General features: G+C 45.8%; 1 protein-coding gene across 1 annotated transcript in view; it reads right to left on the bottom strand.

Annotated features, from left to right (window-relative positions):
* Positions 1-13,822: 13,822 nt before the first annotated feature.
* ACO2 (aconitase 2) overlaps positions 13,823-27,919 on the bottom strand; it is a 392,352-nt gene continuing 378,255 nt past the window's right edge. The window contains exons 17-18 of the mRNA XM_085601209.1: positions 22,124-22,245; positions 13,823-14,307 (exon numbers count right to left, since the gene is read on the bottom strand). Of these exons, the coding sequence (XP_085457335.1) occupies positions 14,176-14,307; positions 22,124-22,245 (254 nt within the window). The 3' untranslated portion in view covers positions 13,823-14,175. The remainder of the gene's footprint in view (positions 14,308-22,123; positions 22,246-27,919) is intronic.

Genomic DNA, 27,919 nt, shown 5'->3' with positions numbered 1-27,919 from the left:
CTGTTTTAGGTGTGGTAGTTCAAGACACACTGTGGATGCCAATCACTGTCCTGCTGTTAAAAGTAGGTGTTATAAATGTAGAAGATTTGGTCACTTTGCAAGATTGTGTAAACGTGCCGAATCTCCTGCTCCATCGAAGTCAGTTAATCTAGTAAAACAGATAGAACAATTTGAAAAGGAAGATGTTTTATGTGACAGTGATGATGACAATGTAGAAGTGATGGTGATAAGTCCTTAAATGTGAAGGAGGTAAGCATGACAGTTATCGCCAGCATAAATAAGAAACATTATGAACTTATGAAATAGTCATATTTTTTGGGCATCACTCCGACACGTCCAGAACCACTTTTGACTCTAGGCGAGGGCACATTCCCAGAGTGAGAATAAGCTTTATGTACGTCCTCATCCTGTTGGACTCTCAATGACACAGCCACTTCAGTACTAGAGCATGGCATCACTTTTCTAGTGTTCCACCATTTGCCATCAGATACTTTCACACAATTTCCCTTCACAAGAACTATCTTTTTTGGGCACAACCATTTCGAACAACCCTTTCTTGCCTTGTCACCCAGAAACACTCACAAACATGCTCTTTTGGTACTTATCCACTCTACATTGTACATCCTTTAAATCAACATCCCATTTTCCTGCTCAGTTCATCCAAGCTGGTACCGCTACGGAGCATGGTATTCTGCCCTTGAGTAAAGAAAAAAGGCGTTTCCTTGGTCACAGAATGAGGGGTGGTGCGGTATGACCATAACATATCCTTGACCTGCCGCTTCCATCACTCACCACTCATGCACGCTAATTGGACTCTCTACCAGAACTCTATTGAAGCGCTCAACAAGGCCGTTTCCCCTAGGGGGTGACAGACAGGAGTTCTGGTGTGTTTAATACCCCATCTGACTAGAAATTTTTAAAAATTCTTCCGAAACAAATTGAGGACCATTATCTGTGACAATCTCGGCCGGGCAACCCTCTCTCCTAAAAATATCCTCAGAAAAAGTTGGGAGGACAGGTTCAGGGTCAAAAGACATAGCCCTAATGCTTTTACAAAAGGGCTCTTCAAAATCATAAAGAAAGCAGTCCGTCTGCTTCGTGGTCATGGGCAGTTCAAACCTTCTTGCTGCTCTTTCAAGAAGGTTATGGAATCCCCCCATGTCTTCGGGATGGGAATCCACATAGGCAGTGTTGGAGAAGGCGTTGGCAACAGATAATCATTCCGTTCTGTGTAGGCAGTAGTAATGGTCTTGGAGCTTGTGGAGCAGAAGGATGCACAGATGAAGACTTTGCTGGCAGGGAAGTGCGTCTAGTGGTAGGCAATGTTGGTCAGAAACACCTTTGGTAATCATTTAACATGAACTTGAGGTTCAAAACCAATAATGTAGGAAGAGACCACTTCTACCCGAAACTGCTGTTGAAATTGTCCTGGAGGGGCGTAGTACCCTTGCTCTTAATATTCGCTCTTGTCATACTGCTCCCCCTGACATTAGACATGCAACTCAGATGGGCTGTGTCACGCCAAATGGACCGTTTGTCTAACAGGTGGGCAGGCAGTAATGGGGATTCCTTGTTTGGAGAAGTATGAGCAGGTGTAAGTTGTTTTGATTTTCTTGGTTTTGCAATTTTTCTGAAATGTTTCCCCTTGTCGAGAAGGTAGTTGATGAGGATGCAGTCGTGGACAATGTATTGAGCGCAGTCTAGGTTAAAGCTGGTGTTGCCATCGACGGGAGATGCGTTGATGGGAGTGCCGTTAGACTGGTGTGTGATCGTTGACGAGATTGAGGGTATCTTCAGTGTCGACGGTCTAGAGGATTAGCTCGTCAATGAGGTCGTTGAGAAGGACGAAGTCGATGACCGTATGGAAACGGTACTGGTTCAGGATGTCAGACGCTGCAGTGAATGTCTATGTCGTCAATGGCGTAGACTATTTTCTCATAGACTGTGAGTAAGGATTAGTTACTTACCTGTAATCCTAGTTCTCTTCCAGGGGTATCCTCATCAAAGTCATAAGCATTAGAATATTCCCGCCCATGCACGGGACCCCGGAAACACTACATTATATGTGCCCCACATATATATATATCTATATAAAAACAAGCAATTGCAGCCTAATTAACACCAGAGCTGAATCATGCCATAAGGAATTTCTACCATACATGAAAAACATGCATTAGAAACAGGAGAAACAACAGCACAATTTGTTTAGAAACTATTTTAATGCTCAGCAAACAGTAGAAATCCTCATAAATCACTGAAAGCATAGGAAGCTCCCAGGCTGCATTGCAAACACCCAGTCTAAAAAGACTGAAAAGCAAACCTGTAGCTGCATAGCAATAAACTGACACCGTGCCTTTAAGGCACACCTGACCCCCAGCTTCTCATCATGCCTCAGGGGTGACAGTTAGGTCAGTTGTTCTTTGCGGAGACTGAAAAAGCCATGGCACAAAGAGTTAACATCTTCAAAAAGATAACAATCCTTTGCCGGGGAGGCGGGAGGGTTGCTTATGACTTTGATGAGGATACCCCTGGAAGAGAACTAGGATTACAGGTAAGTAACTAATCCTTCTCTTCCAGGGGATCCTCATCAATAGTCATAAGCATTAGAATAGAATAGAGAGCCTCACCTCATCTCCCTGCGGGCAAAGGAGATAAAAAACAGAAAGTGATCAGTAGGCTTAGAAAGAAAAACTAAGTTACCCAAATAGATTCCTCAAGGAGGCTTGGTCTACTTGAGCATCAGCCCTGGAATCAGATTCTAGGCAGTAGTGCCTCGTAAAGGTATGAACCGATTTCCAGGTTGCCGCCTTGCAGATCTCTGACATTGGGACGTCCTGCAAGAAGGCAACTGTGGCCGCTTTCCCCCTAGTGGAATGCGCCTTAGGAGGCAACGGTAAGGGTTTTCTCGCCAGCTGGTAAGCTAAGGCAATGCAGGACACAATCCATCTCGAAATGGATCCCTTAGCGGCTGAAAAGCCTGTTCTCATGGCGCCATAATTGACAAATAACTGATCTGTCTTCCTTATGCCCTTGGTACTTTCTAAGTAGAACTTAAGTACCTCTTGAGGTCCAAGGAATGAAGCGACCGCTCAGCCGGGGTCGCTGGATTTGGAAAAAAAGATGGAAGGGAAATGGTCTGATTGATATGAAAATCAGACACTACCTTAGGGAGAAAAGATGGATGCGCCCTTAAGACCACTTTGTTATGGTGAAAAACATTGTAAGGCTCCTGGGTACACAGCGCTTGGATCTCGCTTACTCTGCGCGCCGATGTAATGGCTACCAGAAAAGCGGCCTTCCAAGACAAATGCTGCAAGGAAGCTCTGTGGATTGGCTCAAAGGGTTGGCCCATCAATTTAGATAATACCAGGTTCAACTCCCACGGATGAGAAGGGTTTCGCACAGGGGGATAAACCTTCTTCAACCCCTGTATGAAGTCCTTGACCACATGCATCTGGAAAAAGGAGGGCTGACTAGGAGATCTCCTGTATGCTGTAATGGCAGATAAATGGACCCCGATAGAAGCATACTTTAACCCAGATCTTGCTAAGTACAGAAGGTAAGGGAGAATGACATCCTCCTGCCCCTTCGTAGGATCAAGGTGATGTTCTCTACACCAAAGAAAAAAACACTTCCACTTGTACGCATATGACGCTCTTGTGGAGGGTCTTTTCGCTTCTTTCAAAATATGCATGCAATCAGGAGGCAGTTTCAAATGTCCGTATTGCAGGACCTCAGGAGCCATGCTGTCAAGTTCAGTGAGGGAAGGTTGGGATGAAGAATCCTCCCGCCCATCTTGGTCAGCAGGTCCGGCCTGCAAGGCAGTCTCCTGTGTGGCAGTACCGACAGATGAAGAAGGTCCGGGTACCACCACTGCCGTGGCCAGTCTGGAGCTATCAGAATCATCGTCATGCTGGATCTGAGTAGCTTGGACACCACCTTCGGGATCAGGGGCAGAGGAGGAAAGGCGTAGGCAAATGTCCCTGACCGGTCCATCAAAAGTGCATTCCCCCTTGTCCCTGGACGGTGGAATCTGGACGCGAAGGCGTGGCATTTTGTGTTTTCGTCGTCTGTGAATAGATCTATCTCCGGACGACCCAAACGATGGAAAAGGTCCGCCACCACCTCGCCGTGCAGCACCCAGTCTGGCTGATCTTCGAAGTGCCTGCTGAGTGCATCTGCCTTGATATTTAGCTCTCCTGGAAGGTGCACTGCCACTACCGAGAGGTTCCGGGCGAGAAGCCAGTGCCAGATCGCCTGTGACTCCAGGGAAAGAGGACGCAACCGAGTTCCTCCCCCCCTGTTTGTTTAGGTAGAACATGGTCGTCGTGTTGTCGGTCTGGACCAGGGCCGAATCGGACTCGATTGCCGGTAGGAAAGCTTTCAGAGCAAGGTGGACTGCTCGTAGCTCCAGCATATTGATGTGGTAGGTCTGTTCCTTCGCCGACCACCGTCCTTGTATCTGAAGGCACCCCATGTGTGCCCCCCAGCCTTGCAAAGACGCATCCGTCACGACCGATTGCCCTGGAAGTGGCTGGTGAAAAGGGACTCCCACCATCAGATTGCGCTGACGAGTCCACCATGTGAGGGAGGATTTTGCCGCCTGGGAGAGACATATCTGATCTTCCCAGCGACCTGTTGACTGATCCCACTGGTCTTCCAGAGTCTGTTGCAAAGGCCGCATCCTCAGCCAGGCGTTATGAATGAGAAAGATGCAGGATGCCATGGATCCCATCAGGGATGCCACCTGCCGGACTGACGGGTTCTGCACCTGGAGCAGGAGCCTGCACTTCCGTTTCATTGAGGACAGTCTCTCCTCCGAAGGATACGCTCTTCCTACGCTTGTGTCCAGAACGGAGCCAAGGTAGTGGATGGTTTGGGTGGGCTGCTGCACTGACTTCTCCATGTTGACATGAAGGCCGATATCGTGTAACTGTTGTAGACAGATCTGGAAGTCTTGCTTCACCTGCTGCTGGCATGGACCTTTCAGCAGCCAGTCGTCTAAGTATGGGTAGACGAAGAGACCTTTTCTGTGAAGAAAAGCTGCCACCACTGCCATGCATTTGGTGAAGACTCGCAGAGCCGACTTGAGTCCAAAGGGCAGGACCTTGTATTGATAACGCTTGTGGCCGACCACAAACCGCAGGTACTTGCGATGACGCTTTGCAATGGAAATGTGGAAGTACGCATTTTGGAGGTCCACCGAACACATCCAATCCCCTACTTGCAGATGTGGACATATTTGATGAAGTGCCAAAATGCGAAACTTCTCCTTGATGATGACCTTGTTCAGAAGACGAAGGTCCAGGATCGGCCGAAATTTGTGCTCCTGATCTTTTTGGGGACCAGAAAGTACCTGGAGTACACTCCCTTTCCAATTTGAGAAGGTGGAACCTTTTCTATAGCCTGCTTTTGAAAAAGGGCCCTCACCTCCTTTCGAAGCAGCTGTAACTGGTGAGGACGGGACTTTTTTGGTGGTATGCCCTTTGGAAGCCCACGGAAACGTAGTGCATATTCATTGCGCAGTATATTCAGCACCCAGCGATCTTTTGTGATGCTGTCCCACTCTGCCAGATGTTGTGAAGCACTTCCTCCCACTGGAGTGGGCAACGGCGGCAGAGGAAGCCACTGCTCATGACTTGCTTCCTGCTCTCGCCGTGGTAGAGGACTGCTGTTGGTGGCCCCCTCTACCTCTGTTGGACTTTCCTCCCCGAAACAGTGACTTTCCCTGGGTCTTATTCTGGGACCACTGAGGGGTTTGAACCCTCTGTTGAGGCCCCTTGCGCTGGTTGGGTCTGTAGCGGCATCTGAATTCCTCCTTCTCCAACCCAACCGCCTTGAAGGTGTCCAACTCAGTCTTCATGCGACTCATCTCCTCATCTGCGTGCGTGCCAAAGAGCGAAGAACCAGAGAATGGAAGGTTCAAGATTCTCTGCTGCGCATCTGGCTTTAGCCCGGTCAGTCTCAACCAGGAAGATCTCCTGGCGCATACTCCAAGCGCGTAAGAATGCGCGGATAGCACCGCTCCATCTGCCTCCGTGCTAATAGTCTGATTAGCCACCAAGGATCCCTCAGTGACTATTTACTCGAAATCCTTTTTGTCCTCCTTCGGGAGCTTGGATTTGAACCGCTCCAAAGAGTCCCAGAGAGCTCTGTCATAACGGCCGAGCAGCGCAGCCACGCTGGAGACCTTAAGGGATGCAGCCGCCGACGTGCAGGCTTTGCGACCCCACTAGTCCTGAGATCTGCTCGCTTTATCTGGTGGGACAGAAGAAGATGCCGATACAGCGCGAGTCTTCCTTGCCGCCGCTACGATTACCGAGTCTGCAGGGGGGTCCATCTTAAAGACCGGATCAGAGGTAGCCGGCTTATATTTCTTAAGGATGCGAGCCGGCACCGCCTTGATAGTTGGTGGAGTTAAGAAGGTGTCCATGACAGGTTCCAGGATCCCAGGAACCAATGGAAGCAGTGGTCGAGATGCAGTCTTCTGGTGAAGAGTCTCGAAAATCACCATTGTCGTGACTTGCGGGACTGACATCTCAATATTGAGTTTCTGAGCACCCTTCTGCAGAACCTCATGGTATGTGTTGATATCGTCTATGGGAGAGACCCTGGACACCGGGCTGTCCAATAGCATGGGGGAGTAATCCCTCTTTGAGGACCGGGTTGAGGAAGTCGAGGAAGTAGATGGTGTTCTTCTACCTAGTCGATGATCACTGGCCTGTGATCTGACTGCACGATCTTCTCGCCTGGGGGAGCACGATCTAGGGCGCTGTCTCTCAGGTGACATCTCGCGTGCATGCATGGGAGGACTCACTCTGTCCACTTCGCCCACCAATCTTTGAAGAGGAGATCTATGCGCCAGACTGGCATACTCTTGCATCCTCCTTGTCGCCCCAGAGTCCTGCCAGTGACGTTCGGGCAGCAGCCATCTGGGTGACAGTTGAACCGCAGAAGTGGTCTTGTGTTGTCTTGAAGGAGACCTGCGGACATAGCTAGCCACTTCTCTACGTGAGAGACCTTGCGGAGTAGCTGACCTTGGAGAAGCCCCCCTGGATGAGTGAGAGGATGAATGACGCGAAGCTGACTCCGTCACTAGGACCACCGATCCATCTCCAGACTTCACCGAGGCCTGTCTCGACGTCGAGCATGCTCTCGACGTCGATCTGGGCTCCTGCCTTCCTGCTTGTCGGGGCTCTCGTCTGCTCGACGTCGAACGCCGGGTCGACGGCGCCGATGAGAAGCAGGCGAAGAATGTTTCTTCGACGTCGAACGGCGATGTGAAGCAGACGACGGAGGGACGGTCTCTCTCGACGCCGAACGTCGTATAGACGACGGAGGAGCTGCGTCCAATCTCGACGTAGACTGTCTGCACGACGACGGCTGAGGGGTATTTCTCGCCCTCGAAGCCGAACGTCGTCGAGACGAGGACTGAGACCTCATCCTCGATGTCGATCGTCGCCTGGTTGACGACGGCGGAGGAGTGTTTGCTCTTGACGTCGATTGCTGATGGAACTGCGACGACGGAAGTGAGCCTGCCCTCGAAGACGGAGGGGTGACACTCCTCGATGCCGATCGTCACCGAGTTGACGACGGCGGAGGGTCTTTGCTCCTCAACGCCGATCGTCGCCGGGTTGACGACGGCGGAGGGTCTCTGCTCCTCGATGCCGATCGTCGCAGAGTTGACGACGGATGAGCCTTTGACGTCGACGACATACCTTTTCTCGACGGCGAGCCCGCTGTCGAAGGTCTTTTCTTGGAAATATGACCCACCTGAAGATCTTTTCTCAGCGCCGAGCCCGACGCTGAAGTAGAAGGACGCGAGGACTTGCTTCTAGAAGGCGTTCTAGACCTCTTGGAGCCCTTCCTTACCGGAGATCTTCCTCTAGATGCTTTGCCTGCCAGGCCATACAGGCGAATCCTTTCCCTGTCCTTCAAAGTTCTTTTGGACAGGTTCTGGCAGTGAGGACAGATCTTAGGATCATGGTCCTCCGGTAGACAAAGGATACAGACCCTATGAGAATCAGTCTTGGCCTTCTTTTTGCCACAAGAAGGGCAAGGGTCAAAAAGAGATGGCATTTTAAGATATTAAAAAATGCCCAAACCTGTCAAAAAAGACAGCTTCTTACTTTAACAGATGAAAAATGTCAAAGTAAGGAATAAAAGTTGTCAAAAGTGAAAATATTTTCTGACAAAAATCAGAAAAGAGTGGAGCTGTGTTGCCAGGATCCTTCCTGAAGGAGCCGGAAAGAACAACTGACCTAACTGTCACCCCGGAGGCATGATGGGAAGCTGGGGATCAGGTGTGCCTTAAAGGCACGGTGTCAGTTTATTGCTATGCAGCTACAGGTTAGCTTTTCAGTCTTTTTAGACTGGGTGTTTGCAATGCAGCCTGGGAGCTTCCTATGCTTTCAGTGATTTATGAGGATTTCTACTGTTTGCTGAGCATTAAAACAGTTTCTAAACAAATTGTGCTGCTGTTTCTCCTGTTTCTAATGCATGTTTTTCATGTATGGTAGAAATTCCTTATGGCATGATTCAGTTCTGGCGTTTATTAGGCTGCAATTATATATATATATATATATATATATATATATATATATATATATATATATATATATATATATATATATATATACTACTGGCGGTCGCCAGTAGATAGTTATAGTTACAACCTAGTTTCCATAGGAAATCTCAAAATTCTATTTTGAATAACTTTGGCGCCGGTTGACGAATCCTCGCGAAATTTTCAAAACTAATGGGGCGCTCCGTTCAGCTCCTACCCTGAAAGTCTCGGGGTGATTCGTCAAGCGGGGGCCGATAAAAAGGGGGGCCCCAAAACGCGTTTTCCCCATGCATTTTTCCATAGGACCTTTAGTCGCAGCTACAGCCCGAACGGCTGAACAGAATTACGTGAAATTTGGCAGAGAGGTAGCCATAAGGTCAAGGAAGTGCCTTTTGCCGGTCTGGTGTAAATCTGTTCAGTATTTCCTGAGAAAATATCATTTAAAAGCATATCAATATCTATATGCGCGCACCGTGCGCGCACCCTGCCGTGCGCGAGCGCAATTCTGATTGGTTGTTAGATGTCGGTAAACATTCGAATCGGTCGAAACCAGGAAGTGGCGGTCGCCATTTGGTCTCTCGCAGTCTGAGGGGGTGAAAAAAAACAGGTGGAGAACGTGAAAAGGGGGCAGAGTGGACAGTTCCTGACCCCCTAGCCTTGGTCAGGGGGTCACAGAAGGACCCCAAGGGCGAAAAAAACATTTTTGATTTTTTAAATCGCAAGGTGCGTGCACGGCGAACCGTGGGTGCTCGGTGCGCGCACGGTGAAAAACCTGGAAAAAAAATAAAAAAAAAATACATAACTTAGCATTTAAAAAAACGTACAAATTCACTGAAAAAAACCATAGGTTTCACACACGTTATAGTTACGAATTAGCATTTAAAAAACCTTGCAAATTCACTTAAAAAACCATAGGTTTCACACATGTTATAGTTAGCTGGACATTTCACTCGTAAAAAACCAATGAAATTCCCCCGTTATAGTTCGTGCAGGCAACTATAACTCACGCGACCGCAATCCTCTGCTGATGACGTCAGATATTACATCACTGATGACAAATGTGTCTTTATGAAAAATAAATATTTGTAATTTATGTATAGCTAAAGATTAATGGAAGAAGACATGGGTAAATAGGTGTCTAAATACAGTGATGTAATATCTGACGTCATCAGCAGAGGATTGCGGTCGCGTGAGTTATAGTTGCCTGCACCAACTATAACAGGGGAATTTCATTGGTTTTTTACGAGTGAAATGTCCAGCTAACTATAACGTGTGAAACCTATGTTTTTTTTAAGTGAATTTGCAAGGTTTTTTAAATGCTAATTCGTAACTATAACGTGTGTGAAACCTATGGTTTTTTCAGTGAATATATATATGGATATATATGTGGGGCACATATAATATTGTGTTTCCGGGGTCCCGCGCATGGGCGGGAATATTCTAATGCTTATGACTATTGACGAGGATCCCCTGGAAGACAACCATGATCTGTTCATAGATGGAGTGGATGAAGGTTTTTTGAAGGAGTGACTAACCGGAGGTGGAGGTGTTGGAGGCTCAGACCTTTTTTCTCCAGTTATTGTTGTGGAAAAGGATTGTTTTTCCTCCTTTTGCTTTGAAGAAGCCTCACCATCTTCATATGGGGATTTGGAAGGCCTGCGTTCTCTGTGAGACCCCTGAGGGCTTAGAGGATTTTATAGGAGCCTCCAAAGAGGAAGGGGAATGGGTCGAAACTCTTTTTGCAACCTTCTAGAGGAAGAGGAAGAATCCTCACTGTCTGACACGGGGTCCTTTCTCATGGTACGTTTTTGAAGCCATAACAGCAGTCTCCCTTCAAGGTCCCTCAATATTTTAGGAGAGAAGAAACAACATAACTTCCATTCCATTATCTTATGAGGTGGATACAGTCTGTAGATGCAGCCTTGATGAGGGTAATCAAAATAAAGCCTCTTTTTACCACTGGTAGAACAGGCCTGGAATAGGCTCTTCTTTGCTTTTTCTGACATGTCGAAGTCAGATTTTTTAGCAAGAAAAACACAGATATACTAGTGGTATGTATCAATATGTATATATCTGAAAAGATATAGCCTTTAAATTCTTTGTGAAACAAGTCTGGAACAGGTAGAACTGAGCGGAGCTCAGTGGAGACTCTCTTACACGACATGTGGTAGAAAATCTGAGGGACTAAGGTTTCGCACAGGAGTGTCCAGAGGATGGTGCAAACTGATGGGTTGAAACTTAAATTTGGTCTATTTTTTGAAAATGACTAGGATAGGTTATTATACTTAAGGGCCTATGGCCTTCTTAGTCTATCATTACATTGCTTTCCTAAGGTACCATGGGACTCCCATCTTAACGACGGGGAATAGATTCAAGCATGTGAATCTCTGAAAGATCCAATACTAGAGTAAGTTGTTATTCAGTCTCTCGTATTTGCATCACAGAATGAACAGCGCCTCAAAGACACTTCTGAAAGGTAAGCAACTGTATTGTATCATGCTTCCTTCCCCATCTGCTCAGTGCTGGGCTGGATGGCCTTGTAATGTTGTTCACTACAAGTAGCTCTTTGGACAGCAAAATGGAAGTTTGCTCTTATATGGCGATCTTTCACACCCAGTTAGCTATCATCACCATTCAGAGTATTAGTTTCTCATGCACTAAGTCTTGTAAGTACACACTCTAAACCACTTAGTGCATTCAAGCCAGATTTATATGTAACATGCATAAGTCCTCAGAAAAAAACTGCCACATAGGTCAATACTAGTCATAAAATCAATACAAATCTCAACTGTACTCCATCCTCAAACCGTACACGTTGACAGAGTTTTACAAACTATGGAAGAAGATACAAGGCAACTTGTCAGTCTGCATTTTGTTTTTTATTCAACTAAGACCCCTGAATTTCCTCATCACAGTATTAAAACATAGGTGTGCTTGCCATCTTCCAGGCACAAGAGAATTCAGAATTCGGACACTGAAGAGAGCCAATTATTTTCCTTTGTAATATTACAGTAAAAAATTAACAGCATCCCAAACTGGAAATCCTAAAGCAGCACAGCGCAAGTAACAAAATGAAAGTCTTAAACTACCACAAAAATAGTGGCAAACAGCTTGAAGAAAAAAAAAAAAAAAAAAAAAAAAGTGTGCGACAATTCAGGACATATAGGAAGCCCCAGCGAACCAAACCTCATCTACAGCTGGAGGCAGCTTTGTGCGTGTACATTGTTGGCAGTTGAAGACCCTATGAGAGCTGGAAACTTCACTCACCAAAACAGAAATGATTGACAATTACAGCCACTGTTAGAAAAGTATTAGGGATTGAAGGTCAGGGCCCCGCACGTCAAGTAATTCTATCTTTTAAAAAATCTACACCAAGAACCCCACTAACTGGAGGCCTTAAAGGTAACCATTAAACTCCCCAAATAGGTGATGATTTCCATAAAACATGTAAGTCTCAGACTGCCCGCGTTGCAGTAGGCTATAGAAAAGCACACTCTTAAGGTATTTTTAAATTCCCACCTGTCTTGTCTCACTGATTAATCCTAGCTCAGTAGAGTATCTTACATTTTTGGTTGAATCTGAAGGAAAGGACCCAGACTAAATGTCTAGAGCAGGAGTTAATCCTAGTTCAACAAAGCACCTTATGTTTCTAGTTGAATCAGGCGGCTGAGACCCAGACTAAATGTGGAGAGCAGGAGTAAATGGCAAAAGCTGGGCTGCGAGGGAGGCTGGATTTACATTAAAGATGTATTCTTTTCAAATTACCAAGCGTTCAATGCTTCCCCATTCTTGGAATGGCATCAGAAGACAGAACTGAAAGCATGGGAATCAAACAATGTTTTAAAACTGAAACACAGAACCTTACCTACCTGTTACAATCATCCTGCTGCTTCGGTAACTTCAAATTCATTAGCATGGAGCAGTATACCCTTGTTTGCAAGGAAGGGTAATCCATGATGATTTACTGCTAGAGAACCCCAAGGTTTGGTGTATGCCTTGGACAAGACCAGTAGTACATATGTCAGACTGCATGAAATGATGGTGTGGACTCCCTCTCCGGTTTAAAGGATAGGGAGATTGAGTGGTGGAGTCAAAGATGGTGTGACTTCGAGAACGCCTCCCATCACTTCCTCACAACATTGGTTCAGCAACAGGGAAGGTTATGGACAAAGGTGCAACTGTGGGAATACAAGAGGGAAGACGCTTGCGATGGTTTTTGAGCCATCACAGATCCTCTTAAAAGTTATAGTCTGGGACCACTTGAAACCCTTCTATCTTGCTGCTACCAAGGATCCATATCAACAATAAGGATCTCTGTAGCCACAGAAAGGAAGGTGGCAAAACGAATTCACCAACACACCATATTCAAGAGGTGCAATGCAGATTCAATCAGGGTGGGGTGTGCAAAGGCATTTCTAAACATTGTTTTGAGGAGGAAGAAAGGCAATTCTGCAAAAGAAGAGAAACATGGAACTTTTGTTACCCTCACTGCCCAAGCAAACAGCATTGGGTACCAAAACCATATAAATGCATGGTCAAAGAACTGGAATCCAGCACACTACAACAGCGAGCCCACTAATTTGTCCCAGTTTTACGGAAGACCAAAAGACATCTCATGCCAATGCCCCGATTTTCCAAACTCTTGCCGCTAGACAGAATTCCATGTCAATTGTACTTTTTGTGCAACTCACATTCTCTTTCTATTCCTTATTGCTTCAATATGAAGTTAAACTCCCCAAGAATTTGGCATGTGAAGGGCATCAGTCACAAAGTTCAGTAAACCGCCCCTCACCCTTTGTCAGATGCAGATCTCAAATTAGGAAAAGAGATGGAAATTCTGAATGAATTAGATTTTTATCACCCTAAATGACTTCCCCCGCGAGTAGGATTATCTCTATTTTAAAAAAAGAAAAAAATAATGTTTTAGAACATAATTTGAAGGCAGATCAAAACTGCCAGGCACATTCAGGGTATCCATTGCTGGTCTTCCATTCACATACAAAATGTCATGGTCCCAATTTACCCCTGTATGCTCTGTACCATAGAAGCAATCTCATGACAGTTAACATTTCTAAATCTGCTTTTGTTTTTTTTGCCCTAACATCCTCCCCTGAACTGTTTATATACAATATCTTCTTTTAAGGGACTGGCTGCTCACCTCTACGCCATACTCCCTCATCCCCCTCCAAAGAACCATCTTTCTGGGCTTGAGAAAAAAGGCCAAAGACCAAGCAAGCAGAGAGGAACACCACCAACTGTGCCAACTTTGGCTATAATCCAAGACTTGCTTTTTATTATGTACATAGTTTATATATGTTATATAAAATGATTCAGTCCCTGGCACGAGTCGAGGATAAAAATAAATCAGCTGTGAGTTTTCTAAATAAATATGGGAAAATGGAGGGGCAGGCGGACAAGATGAAGGGTACCTGAAGCTTCACACAAAGAAGCCCTCTGTAGACCAGACTGAATGATGAATACTGCAAAAAAAATTAAACGGACACAGACAATTCCTTCAAAGAAGCAGCAAACAAATGGTAAGTGAAGAGGTGTCAGTTACATGACTAAACATTTCAAATAGGACAGAGCAGCTTGTTCAAAATAGGCTGTCACTGCAGCTGTTTCATGCGGTTAAGTGCACTGCCAGCCTGAAACCACTCGATCTGGGTCTCGTTGAAGGTGTGGTTCAGAAGGACGGTGTCTGTGCTGCCGTTCTGATGCTTGATGATGCACTTCAGGGGCTGTGGAGAGGACAAATTAGTTAGCCAGAATCATGCACACCATACACAAGCCAAAATTCAATGGGACCCGGAGAGAGGTTTAGAACGCCATCTGCGCCACCTCCCTTCATCCCACTTTTCCCCAATAATCTGAAGTCCAAGTGTGGTCACTTGCTGTAACAATTTATTTGGCGCACACAAGCGTATCATTTTAAAGCGAGAGAATTCACTAATATCTAAAGGAAACCATATTATATATATATATATATATAGTCTGGTGCATGTCTTGAGAGCCCAGTGTTTTCCAAAAAAGCATGATAAAAACACACACGAAAATGAGCTTTTGTTTCATGCATTGGTCTAGTCAAGTATTATATACCTTTGGTTGCGTCCGCCACAACCCACAGCATGGGAAGCTGGGTCAGCCCACTTAAACCATCTGCACTTTTCACTGTGATTTCATTTTGCTGTAGCACATGCACGACTTCACCTAGAAGGAATATGCTACTTACCAGTATGCATCTGTTCTTGGCATGTAGAGCTGCAGAGTCACACACTGAGGATAAGATCGCCATCTGGTGTTGGGCTCGGATGATTGCAGGTTGTTGTTGTCTTCGGAAGAAGCCTTTGGTCACGAGGTTGGTGACTCCTCCCCTGGACAACAGTGCGCATGGGCATCCACTCCATCGGCAGATTGTTTTTCGCCATGATGGGAAAAGATGGAGTATATAGAAAAGAAAGAAAGGATGTCCATGTGTAATGTCTAAGTAAGACGGATGCTGGAACAGATACAGGTCCCGGGGAGGCGGGCGGGCGTGTGACTCTGCAGCTCTACATGCCAAGAACAGATGCATACTGGTAAGTAGCATATTCCGTTCGAGGCATATGAGCTGCAGATCACACACTGAGGATAGATTATACAGCAGTGCTCCCCTTAGCGGTGGTCGCCTGTATCCGTTGCAGCAGCTTGAAATAAAGTTTTTAGGACAGCCTGGCCCACGGAGGCCTGTTGTTTGGCCTGCACGTCAACACAATAGTGTTTAGTGAAGGTATGCGTGGTAGACCATGTGGCTGCCTTGCAAATGTCTTCTAAGGGAATATTGCCTAAGAAGGCCATAGAAGCCCCTATTTTACGCGTGGAGTGCGCCCTAGGGGGAACTGTAAGTGTACGTTTAGCCTTGAGGTAGCATATTTGGATGCATTTAACTATCCACCGGGCTATTCCTGATTTGGAGATCGGGTTGCCTTTGTGTGGTGGCGCGAAAGCAACAAAGAGTTGTTTTGTCTTTCGGAAAGGTTTTGTCCTGTCGATGTAATAAAGCAAGGCTCTTTTGACATCTAAGGTATGTAGGGCCCTTTCAGCTACCGAGTCTGGATTTGGGAAAAAGACCGGTAGTTCTACTGATTGGTTAAGGTGGAAAGGGGAAATCACTTTTGGAAGAAATTTAGGGTTTGTCCTAAGAACCACTTTGTTACGGTGTAGTTGTAAGAAAGGTTCTTCAAGTGTAAGGGCTTGTATTTCACTTACTCTGCGCAGGGAAGTGATTGCGATAAGGAAGGCTACCTTCCATGTTAGGAATTGCAATTCACATTTGTGCATAGGTTCAAATGGGGGGCCCATGAGTCTTGTTAGAACCACATTGAGATTCCACACTGGGGCAGGTGGCAATCTTGGGGGAAGAATCCTTTTGAGACCTTCCATAAACGCTTTGATGGCTGGTACCTTAAAAAGGGACAGGTGTTGCCTATTTTGCAAGTAGGCTGCCAAGGCTGCTAGGTGTAATCGTATAGAGGAATACGCTAGATTGCATCTTTGCAAGTGTAGTAGATAGCAAATGATGTTTTGGATGGAAGCATCCAATGGATGTATGTCATTATTAGCGCAGTAGATGGCAAATCGTTTCCATTTAGCGGCATAACACGCTCTAGTAGTAGGTCGTCTGGCTTCCTTTATGATATTCATACAGTCTGGAGGGAGATTGAGGTAACCGAACTCTAGGACCTCAGGAGCCAGATCGCTAGGTTCAGTGTTTGAGGATCTGGGTGTCTGATTTCTCCATGGTTCTGGGTTAATAGATCCGGGGAGAGGCGTAGCTTTTGATGTGGAACTAAAGATAGTTCCAGAAGTGTGGTGAACCACGGTTGACGTGCCCAAGTGGGAGCCACTAGTATTAGTGTTAGTGACTGTTGTTTCAGTTTGCGTACCACAAATGGAACTAGTGGGAGAGGCGGAAAGGCGTACGCAAATCTGCCTGACCAGTTCATCCATAGGGCATTGCCCTTCGACTGTGGGTGTGGAAACCTGGCGGCGAAGGTTGGGCATTTTGTGTTTTCGGCGGTGGCGAACAGGTCTATGTCTGGTTGTCCCCACTTTTGGAAGAAGGGGAGTAGAACTTCTGGGTGTAGTTCCCATTCGTGGATCTGTTGTGTGTGGCGACTTAGGAGGTCGGCCACTTGATTGTGGATCCCTGGGAGATGTTCTGCTAACAGGTAGATGTTTTGGGGAATTGCCCATCTCCAGATTTGCTGTGCCAGTTGGGACAGTTGGAGAGAGTGTGTCCCTCCCTGTTTCTGTATATAATACATTGTCGTCATGTTGTCTGTGCGTATGAGGACAGTTTTGTTCTTTAGGTGAATTTGAAAGGATTTTAGTGCTAGGAACACTGCTAAGAGTTCCAGGTGGTTGATGTGGAGCAGTTTTTGTTGGCTGGTCCATCTGCCCTGAGTGGTATGGTGGAGGAGGTGGGCTCCCCACCCCGTGAGAGATGCGTCTGTAGTTAGCACAACTTGTGGAAGAGGCTCTAAGAACGGTCTCCCTTTGGACAGGTTGATGGTGTTCCACCATTTCAGTGATCGAAGTGAGCGACTGTCCACCAACACCAGATCGGTAAGTTGTCCGTGAGCTTGGTTCCACTGTTGTGCTAAGCATTCTTGTAAGGGACGCATTTGAAGTCGTGCGTGTGGGACTATGGAGATGCACGACGCCATCATGCCTAGGAGCTGCATGAACACTCTTGCTGGAAGAGATGGATGAGTTTGAAATTGAGAGATGAGATTTTGTATACTGGCTATCCTGGCTGTGCTGGGATAGGCAATGGCTTTGGATGTATCTATGGTTGCTCCTAGATACTGATGTAAGTGGGAAGGTTGTAGGTGGGATTTGGGGTAGTTGATAGTGAATCCCAAATCGTGGAGTGTTTGAATCGTGCGATGAGTGTGGAGAACGCATTTTTGGTATGTATTGGCTTTTATGAGCCAATCGTCCAGATAGGGGAAGACATGGATCTGTTGTCTTCTGAGATGCGCTGCCACGACTGCTAGGCACTTGGTGAACACTCTGGGTGCTGTTGTTACTCCGAATGGGAGAACTGTAAATTGATAGTGTTGCCCATCTACCACAAATCGTAGATATTTTCTGTGAGCGGGATGCATAGGGATGTGAAAGTATGCGTCCTTGAGGTCCAATGTGGCGAGGAAGTCTCCCTGTTGTAAAAGTGGGAGGACTTGTTGGAGAGTGGTCATGTGAAAATGATCCGAATGTATATACTGGTTTAGTAGTCTGAGATCCAGTATGGGCCTTAGTGTTTTGTCCTTTTTGGGAATGAGGAAGTATAGAGAATATACCCCTTTTCCCTGATGTTGAAGGGGAACTGGTTCTATCGCATGTTTTTGTAACAGGGATTGAACTTCTTGTTTGAGGAGAGAGAGATGATGCGAGGACATTGGACGTTGTTTGGGCGGTATGTTTGGGGGGGATTGTATGAGTTCGAGGCAGTAGCCAGACTGGATAATTTGTCTTACCCACCTGTCTGTGGTGATGGAAGTCCAGACAGGCAGGAATTGTTGGAGTCGTCCCCCGACCGGAGTGGAATGGTCTGGGGGGAGTGGTGGCAAGTCACTGTTTGGTGGCTGGTGAGGTGCGGGTGTTGTTGTTGTTGCCCCGTCCTCGACCTTTGTTATTGTTTCCCCTATAACCTCCCCGGAAGTAACCTCTGTTAGGGGATGTTTGTCCAGAATTTTTAAAGGTGGACGTGGTCTCAGTTGATGTGTTTTTGGAGCCTCCTCTATAAAAGGAGCGACGAAAGGAACCCCGGTTTTGATGAGACTGCAGTGCTCCCATAGACTTGGCAGTTTCATTGTCCTTTTTCATTTTTTCTAATGCAGTATCCACTGCAGGGCCAAATAGCTGCTCTTGGTTGAACGGTTGAGCTAGAATTGCGGTTTGAACCTCCGGTTTAAAACCGGAAATACGGAGCCAGGCATGTCGTCTGAGTAAGACGCCAGTATTGACCGCTCTAGAAGCAGTGTCTGCTGCATCTAAGGCGCATTTAATGGAGGCATTAGATATTAATTTGCCTTCTTGGATGAGGTCAGAGGCCTGGGACTTAAAAGGTTCAGGCAGATGCTGCATAAGGTCCTCAAGTTGGTCGTAATGCGCTCTATCATACCTGGCTAACAGGGCCTGGGTATTTGCAATACGCCAATGGTTAGCCGCCTGCGCGGCGACCCGTTTGCCCGAGGCTTCTAAAAGCTTAGACTCCTTGTCTGGGGGAGGCGTTTCTCCAGTTGTCTGTGAGTTAGCGCGCTTCCTGGCATTTGATACGACTAGGGAGTCTAAAGGGAGCTGGGCCTTAATGTATGCAGGGTCTTGCGGGGCTGGTCGGTACTTTTTTTCGATGCGTGGGTTGAGAACCCTAGCTCGAACAGGGTCCTTAAAGACTTCAGTAGCATGCTTTATAACCCCTTTGATCATGGGCAGTATGTGAACAGTCTTTTGTGACTGCTCAAAGGTATCAAGGAGAAAGTCCTCTTCAATGGCGTCTGTGTGCATTGTAACGCCGTGGAATGTTGCTGCCCTATTTATAAGTTGGCCGTACCCTAGGTGGTCATCAGGAGGGGAGGGCTTGGAAGGGTAGGTAGTGGGGTCAGGCATGTCAGGTATAGGATAAGACCAGTCATCCATGGGTGCTGGGTCTGGGAACGTAAAAGGGTCGTTTGGGTCAACAGGTTCATCAAATAAATCAGGGTCCGCCCCTCCCCCTAAGTCATCATTATCATCCTGTGGAGGAGGTGAATGATAGGGAGATGGTAAAGGTAAAGGTAAAGGTAAAGGAGAATCAGGAGGAGGAGGGGGGGACGGGTTAGGAGGTAAAACAGGAGAGGAAGGACGAAGTGGTGAAGTAGCACAGTCCTTTTTCCGTATGGGAGCTGGGGGAGGTGTAGTGTCCAGCTTCCGCTTTTTATATGGGATGGCAGTCACATGTCCCGTTTTAGGATTGATGTAGATCCGCTTCTGAGTAGGATCTGGTCGAAAAAGATCATCTTGCTCCGAAGGTGGTGTCTGTGACGTCCGCTTCGGGTCTTTATGAGCTTGTTTCGGCGGGGACGCAGTTTTCGGCGCCGATGATTTTTTCGGTGCCGACTGAGTTTTCGGTGCCGGCTGAGTTTTCGGTGCCGGCTGAGGTTTCGGTGCCGATGGACTTTCAGGCATCGATGTTGAAGAACGTTTCGGTGCCGGTGGAGACTTCGGTGCCGAGGAACGTTTCTGTGCCGAAGGAGATTTCGGTCTTGGAGCCTGTTTCGGTGCCGGCAATGGGTGTTTGGGTGCCGAGGGTGTTAAAGGCACAATCAGGTGAGGTTTGCTCGAGCCCGAGCCACCCACAGGCTTAGATGTCTTCGGAGCCGGGCCCGAGGGCGGGGCTTCTGAAGAGGATTTCCGGTCGCGACTGGGCCCAACTGGCGGAGTCTTGACCAATGCTTTTTTGGATGGGGCAGGGGCAGGGGGGGTGGTACTCACACGCTGCCCTGGAGTGATGAGGTCATCGGAATCGTCGGCTTCGGACACGATCTCGAGATCTTCGGTGTCGTCTTCGGGAACATCTTGAGCAAAGATGTCCTCCGGTTCTGGAGCTGGTTTGGCCATAATATGGCGTCGAGCTCTTCGGTCCCGGAGGGTCTTCTTCGAACGGAAAGCGGAACAAGCTGGACAGGTGGACTCGTTGTGTTCCGGCGACAGGCAGAGGTTGCAAACCTCGTGGTGGTCACTGTGGGGGAACTTCGCTCCACACTGGGGGATTTTTTGAAGGGTGTCCTGTCCATCAGCCGCTTCCGGAACCGGTCCGAGTTGATGTCTACGTCGATGAAATGAAGATTAAAGAGTTAAATTGATTGCTGGAAGTTTTCTGCTGGAGCGGAAAAAAGTTCATCTGAACCCAATGGCGGAAAAAAACAATCTGCCGATGGAGTGGATGCCCATGCGCACTGTTGTCCAGGGGAGGAGTCACCAACCTCGTGACCAAAGGCTTCTTCCGAAGACAACAACAACCTGCAATCATCCGAGCCCAACACCAGATGGCGATCTTATCCTCAGTGTGTGATCTGCAGCTCATATGCCTCGAACAGTAGTCCTCTGTGCATAGGCTTGCAGCCCATTCCCTTTCATTTCTGCTTCCATTTCATACTTTTTTTTATACACTTCCTTGTTTAGTTGCTTTTTTGCTAATCTACGCAAGGCACCTTGAAAAGCAGCCCATGTACATTTTATTAATTTTAAATGTATATTACAGGTTCGCCCAAAAAAAACAGCAGGCCCGACAAGGCCAGACATATTGGCTTTGTCAGGGCTTACTTATAAGCGTTATCCACCACACCAAATCTTTAGGGTAAGGAATTGCTATAAATGTTGAGAAATCACAGGATGATTCAAATCAAAGTAAATGTAAACAACCTTACACCGTTAGTCTTCTCCCAAGAGGTTTATCTTTAGAGCTTTCTACCTAGGGGAATTCAGACGCATGAAAGCCTTGTGGAGTACTCAAGATGGAGACCTTCACTTAACTAACAAAGTAGCAGTGCAGCCCAAATTGACTTGTCAAAGTACTGAAGTTGCTCTTTGAGTACTAGGTACCCTCTCCCAAGATTAAATGGCTAGCCCTTTAACTCTTATCTTGAATTTCGGATCACTGCATATTTAAGACGCTGCATCTTCAAATGAGTGCCAACCTAGGAGCTCTCCTTTGGATTCCATCTTGATGCTGCTTCAGATGTAGCTTATCCAACAGTGCTCTGGCTCAGCACTTAAAGATGTATAGACAGGTTAACAGGTGTCTATGGGGAAATAGGTAGAGCGCCTTAAGTTGTCCTCTGACTCCCTACTACCTGATTTGTAAGACCGCTTAGGACACTCCTGCTTGATGGTGCACAAACAACATCACTACTTGGTACTTCTCTGCCTGGATATACTTACCCTAAAGAACGAGCATAGCTGCCTTAAATCTCAGCTGTTTTCTAAGAGCATACCAGGTTACCCAAGCCGTTCCTTTACCATGACACGGTCCTCAAGATTTTTTTCCCCATTGACATTTGTGAATAGGTTTTTATCTTTCAGCTCTTCTCCAAAGTTTATAATAATGGAATTGAAAGGAGGTCCTAATATTCTTCACAGATCTTTCATACTTGCCCATACAGTTATGCTTCATTTATAATTGCATGTTTGACAACTGTATTATCAACTAGACAACTTGGGCTCCACATGCTGGGCCATTAGAAAGTGCAAAAAAGCAAGGATTGCATTTTTTTTTGTAGCAAGGATTCTGTTACTATCTAATTTCCACTTTTTGTAAGATGTAATTTCTGATTTTCTTTTGACAATTTTCTATGCCATTGCTTTTCTTAAATGACTCCTGTGTCCACCTTGGAGAGTAGGTTCTGCAAAATTTGGAGTTGGAACCACCTATGAATTGACACTAAACAGAGACTACTCTTTACAACCTGAAAAACGAGATCATTCTTTAGAGATAGCTAAAAGTATGCTTGAACCATGATCTGCAACACATACCTTGCCCGGTGCAAAGTCTTTGAGTCCAGCAATGGTAATCTTGTCCTCTGGGTGAACTTTGTCATAGTCCGCTGGGTCTGCGAAAGTGAGGGGCAGCACACCCTGCTTCTTTAGGTTTGTTTCTGAAAAAACAGTTGTACAAAATCATTTCTTGCATATCATGTGCAACATACCCTGCTGCAGGAAGAAATACGCACTTTTAAAGAGTGCAAATCAATCATACTTCAGTAGCGACACTAGAGCAGAGTGTGAACGAAAAATATTCTGTTTTTCAAAGTTTTATATGTTAAGCCATCATTAAGTTCTAACAGTAGATAAATCTAACTTCATGTGATATAAGTTTTACGTTGTCATTTATAAATAAAATACAAAGCAACCATTCAGCAGCCTTCAAGGGTTTCCCTGTATTTGTGAAGCAGAGTACTTACTTTTTTTTTTAAATATTTTTTTTTTTTTACAAAGGCTACTAAATGGCGACTGATGTTTTGTGACTGGATTTTGTGCTATTAGTCATAAGATTAGTTTTCGTTTTTCTCCGTCAGAGGTCAGATACAGATTTGTGCTCAAGGGGTGTAGCTAGCTGCTGAACATTGCATTTGCATTTCATTAGTGCTCCAGCCCAAGCCCCAGTATCTTCATTCTCATGTTCTTTACAGGACACACTGACAGACTGCTGCGGTCTACCAGTTGGTGGGAGGGATCTACGCTAGAAGAGGACAGCGACTGTTTGGGTGGAGGAGCACAAGGCTGAGAATGTTGCCTCAGTGTTAGAACACCAAGACTACCTGTTCTCCAGGGTTGTTAGTGGTGGGCTACTATCACACTGTATTAGCACCATTTTAGACTTTTTTCATTTTGTCTCGTCTATATGTGCATGTCTTGACTTCATGCCCACTGGGGACTGATCATGTCTGCGAAAAGAGTTTGAACTGTACTGTACCTGATGTGTCACATCATTGACAAATGGGCTATCACCATATCAGGGCACAGAGTGGATGTTCGGCATGCTTCTCTATCAGCTCTTCATCACACTATGCGTATAGTGCATTGCATACACAGACACCAGATCCTGTGACCACTATACCACGATGCTTGCCTGCGGTCCGCCAGTCTCAACACCATAGGGAAGCTTAAGGTGGCGTGGTGTCCCAGAATCGGAAGATACAAATACCACACACTGATTTCCCCTGTGGAGAGATCTTCACAACCCTCTCAGGCCCAGGGACAGAAACTGATCAAGTGACCCCATTTGTGATGAATACCAGCAATCTATAAATAGTGGTTCTGCCTGGGATGGCTGCAAACTCTGTGCACACTCTTTACCATAGGTTTACGTTTTACAGATAACTACAATATGCACTAGGAAGTTTCTCTGGCATCACTACCAGATTTTAGCCCCCAAGAGACCAGGTTTATAGTTGATGAGCGTGGCAGAAAAGGGTATTTCAGGTCAAATGCACTCCAATTGTGAACGAGCCTGACCCGTTTCTTACCTTGCTTGCTTGCTCACAGCGAAGAGTACTTGAACCATTGTCTGAAGAAAACTGGCAGGACATTAAGAACGTGACAAGGGAGGTGGCAATTTTGGCGAAGTTGCATCTCACACAAATTAAGTACTTTCATACAGTATTCTACTTGCGTTACAATGGAAGACGGGTCGAAGCCTGTTGCCAAAACTGTATCTGATAACAAATCTGGGATTGTTTTCCCAGTCTGATGCTGTGTACAGGGGTTGTGAATTACACAAATCGATTACTGAACCAAATCTGGGCACTGTCTGGATGCCAGAGAAGGAATTTCTGGGTTGAGAAGGTGGGTGGACTAAAAGGGCGAAGACAAGACTGATGCATTGATTAGGGCTCACTGCAATTTTCTTTTGTTGAGGAGGCAGAGTTGCCATCACAGCAGCAAACAAGACAACACAACTTCAAGAATCAGGTAATTTCTCTACAGTAAGAGCAGCAAGGAGAGCATTAAAAACAGGAATGGGTCTAGGAAGTTTGTGTCATGGCACCAACTTACGTCTTGAAGAGGTGATTTAAAACATCCCTAAAGCTAAGCAGCTTCTGTGGGATTCCAAGGAAAATGAGCAGTCAAAAGAGAGCAGTGACCCACAGGGCTACGAGTACGATGAACTAAGACCATGTCATTTTGTTTGCATTTAGATCTGGACGTGTACTAGAGAATCTGAAATGTAGTTACTACACTATTGCATAGTTTGCAAATGCTGTTCACATACAAAGAAAACTTTGGTAGAGACCAAAGAGGTTTTGCCAGCTAGACACAACTGCAGAACTAGTTTGACAATAGGACCAACTGGCACAAGCTGCAGGGACAGGAAGGAGCACGTGGAGTGGTTAGAAATTGGGGAAAGGAATGGCTCTTGATCTTTCCAAGGTACATTGTACTAGCCCTACTAGGAGTTGGAGGATTGGACACTATGGGCCTGGAATTTCTCACAATTGCTCTCACTGGAGTGCCATCTGATACGGTCCCAACAGGGGGGGGGGGAGGCCTTGTCACTACTAACCTTTTTTTTTTAAGTTCAAATGGCGTTTGTATGAGCATCTTCTGGAGTGGTGGTATTATTTATAGAAGTGCCCTGCCACAGCTTTTGGGTGACAAGTTGCAGGTCTAAGTTATGTAATGGCGCATTCAATATTGGTACTGATGCATTTCGTGTTTTGTCACAGTCTTTTAACAGAAGTGATGGTGTAAGCAGAATGTGCCTTAATGCTTCCACTAGATGTGTTTGCGCGGAGCATTTTTTTGGGGAATGAAACCTTTGTAGCCCTAGCCATGAAAAGCATTTCACAAAGGCCTTCACGCTGACCCCTTAGTGATTGTGTGCCAGAGTGTTTTGCAGCAGGGAGTCAGCTGCTTAACCCTGGCATTGCATATTTAGAGGGGTTTGGGTGACTGCCACTGCCGCTTATGAGGTGGTGAGGTGTATGGGAACAGTCTTTACACTGCTTTCAAGCACACTATGGTCTCTTTGGGTGAGTCATAATGGTGTACATTTGTGACTGCTCCAATAATACCACCTTTGAAGTGGTCACCATTTGGAACTGCAATTCCTATGCTTACATTACAGAAGTGCAGAAAGTAATTTTTTCTTGTACAAGTTAGACATCTAATTTCTTTTGAAAAAGCATTAAATAAACCACAATAGAAGTACACTGCATAACTACTTGCTCACGGATCACTGCAACCTCCCCAGAAACCATCTCTGACGTTCAGAATGCTACTCAAAATACTTTTCTTGTCGCATTATGCCCTTTTAGGCAAAGCGCATCTTAGTTCAGTAATGTGCTTGCAAATACATGACACAGTTAGTGATTTTTGCATGGACATATTGAGCATTTTCTTTAAGCCCCTTTGATTTTATCATCAGCAGTGCTTCTTTATGGTGCAACCTTTTGACTGTTGCTTCTCTACCAGGTTTAGGAAACCGACGACCTATTCTGTCAACCTGTCATTGTCCTATGACAATTCTAGTACCTGTGATGGGTATATAGAACCAAGTCAGAAAAGTTCCTTTAAGGGGTCCGTTGGCCTCTTCCTGTTTTTTTTTTTACAATTAATGCAAACAAAATTACACAGGTGCACCCACATAAGTGTTAATCTCGAACTGACGAGATGTGCAGGCCTAAGAAAGGAACTAGCAGTGGTGATGGTGAGAAACGAAAGAAAGCAGGATTGGACAGAAAATAAGTGAAAGGAATGTAAACAATAGAAAAGAAAATTGAAAGAGCAGGGAAGAATGATGGAGAGAGGAGAGCACACCAAATACAGCGGGAGACTTAAGGCAGATCAGATGTTAAGGAGAGAGAGATGGGTCGGTAGAGGAACAAAAGCAGGAATGAAGAGAAGGAAAACTAAACAGGTGGGAAGGGATAGCTAGAAAAAAAAGAGGAGAGTAGAGGTAGAAGAGTGGAGAGAGCTGATCAGGACTACAGTATAGATACGAAAAATGTGGTGGAGAGGGGGCAAGGCATGGATAGAAGGATCGAAGAATGGATTGAATGAAAATGAGGGACAAAGCAAAATATAAATAGTGGAACAGAGGTGACACCAGGGGAACGCAAAGCAAACAGATATGGGTTACAGAGGAGTGGGAATAGAGAGTGGAGGAAGGATAAAGTAGAGTTGCATGGGAGGCAGTTGTAGCCACTGACCAAAACACCTCCATGAATTAAAGACAAATGGTTACAAGAGCACGCAATGCTCAGGTTGCTATTGGGGTCACTGAAGCATGCAACTTAGATTGCCAAACTTAGTATGCATGGAGGACCTCGGTGGAAAATAGTTAGGATGGATGGAACAGTACATCAATAGTGCAATACATAGGTATTGCCAGTGTTAAGGGGCCTCTATTACCGACGTGAGCTTGGTACGAAGGAAACATGCTTGTCTGCTTCTGGCCGTGGACTCTGGAGTAGCCAAAATGCTGAAACGGACAATATAACTGTAGAAAGCAACTGCTGGGAGAATGTATTGTACACAAATGGAAGTTTCTACTGATATGGAATAGTTTCTTACATGTAATCCTAGGTCTCTCTCAGGGGAATCTCCACTGAAATCATAAGCACTGAATAGGCCCGCCCACGTGCGGTGATAAGGAGCACTTCTTTACAATAAAGATTCTTAAAGTGTAGATGTTCGCCTTTCTTCAGGAAGGCGAGGATAAGCAATTTATTAAAATGTTTTGTAGCCTATAAATAAGGCTATACTGGCCAATTGCTTTAATTCGCATTTTAAAAAAAGGAATTATAATTAAAGAACAGAAACATAACCAAGAACTGCATAATTTGTCCTTATAACTCATTTTCAAATCTTTTTTTTTTTTTTTTAAAGAGTAAATGGAGAAGGAAGAGGACAATGTAGATGGAACGCGTTACTTACCTGTAACTGCGGTTATCCAGTATTGGTATCTTTCATAGATTCACATGCCTGAATCATTCCCCGTCGTCGGGAATGGGAGTCACCGGTAAATAACAAAGTAATGTCCAGAAGACATAAGACAGTCATAGGCCTCAGAGGCCTTAGCTTAGTAAGCTATCCACGTCCTTATGTAAAAAGGACCAAATTTTGGCCAGAGCCAATCAGCTAACACCACCCTCTAGAACCTTCCTGGTAGGAGCTCTAGTCCCTCAGATTTTCGTGAGCACAGTGCTAAGCAGCTGTATACTGAGAGATCCGAGAGAGCCCTTCCAGGGGAGGCGGGTGGGTTGCATGTGAATCTATGAAAGATACCAATACTGGATAACCGCAGTTACAGGTAAGTAACGCGTTCCTTATCCAGTATTAGGGTATCTTTCATAGATTCACATGCCTGAATCAGAGTAGCAAGCAGTGAATAAAGCACATTTCGAAAGATATGGATAACATACAGGTATTAGATAACCACATCTATCCGAGATAAACAACAGTGCTACCCTAAAGCCATGAATAAGTAAAGCATACATTATAGTGCGAAATGTGCATAAACTGAGGATGGTGGGATGAAAGAAAGGGCTCACCTCTATTTAAAAAGATGACGTAGTACCGCTTGACCCACTGACGCATCCTTCATGATCTCCGCATCCAGGCAGTAATGCTTGGTGAAGGTATGCGGCGTCTTCCATGTGGCCGCTCTACAAATGTCCACAATGGGCACCCCAGCAAAAAGAGCCATGGAAGTAGACATGGCCCTTGTGGAGTGGGCACGGACCGTTGTTCTCAACGGACGTCCTGCCTGTTGGTGACAGAAAGAAATGGCCGAAGAAATCCAGCGGGAAATGCTCTGTTTTGTGA

The sequence above is a fragment of the Triturus cristatus genome, chromosome 4_2 (genome assembly GCF_964204655.1).
Source record: "Triturus cristatus chromosome 4_2, aTriCri1.1, whole genome shotgun sequence".
NCBI classification, from domain to species: domain Eukaryota; kingdom Metazoa; phylum Chordata; class Amphibia; order Caudata; family Salamandridae; genus Triturus; species Triturus cristatus.
The sequence above is the reverse complement of the archived record's forward strand: the minus strand, read 5'-3'. Positions and strand labels throughout refer to the sequence as shown.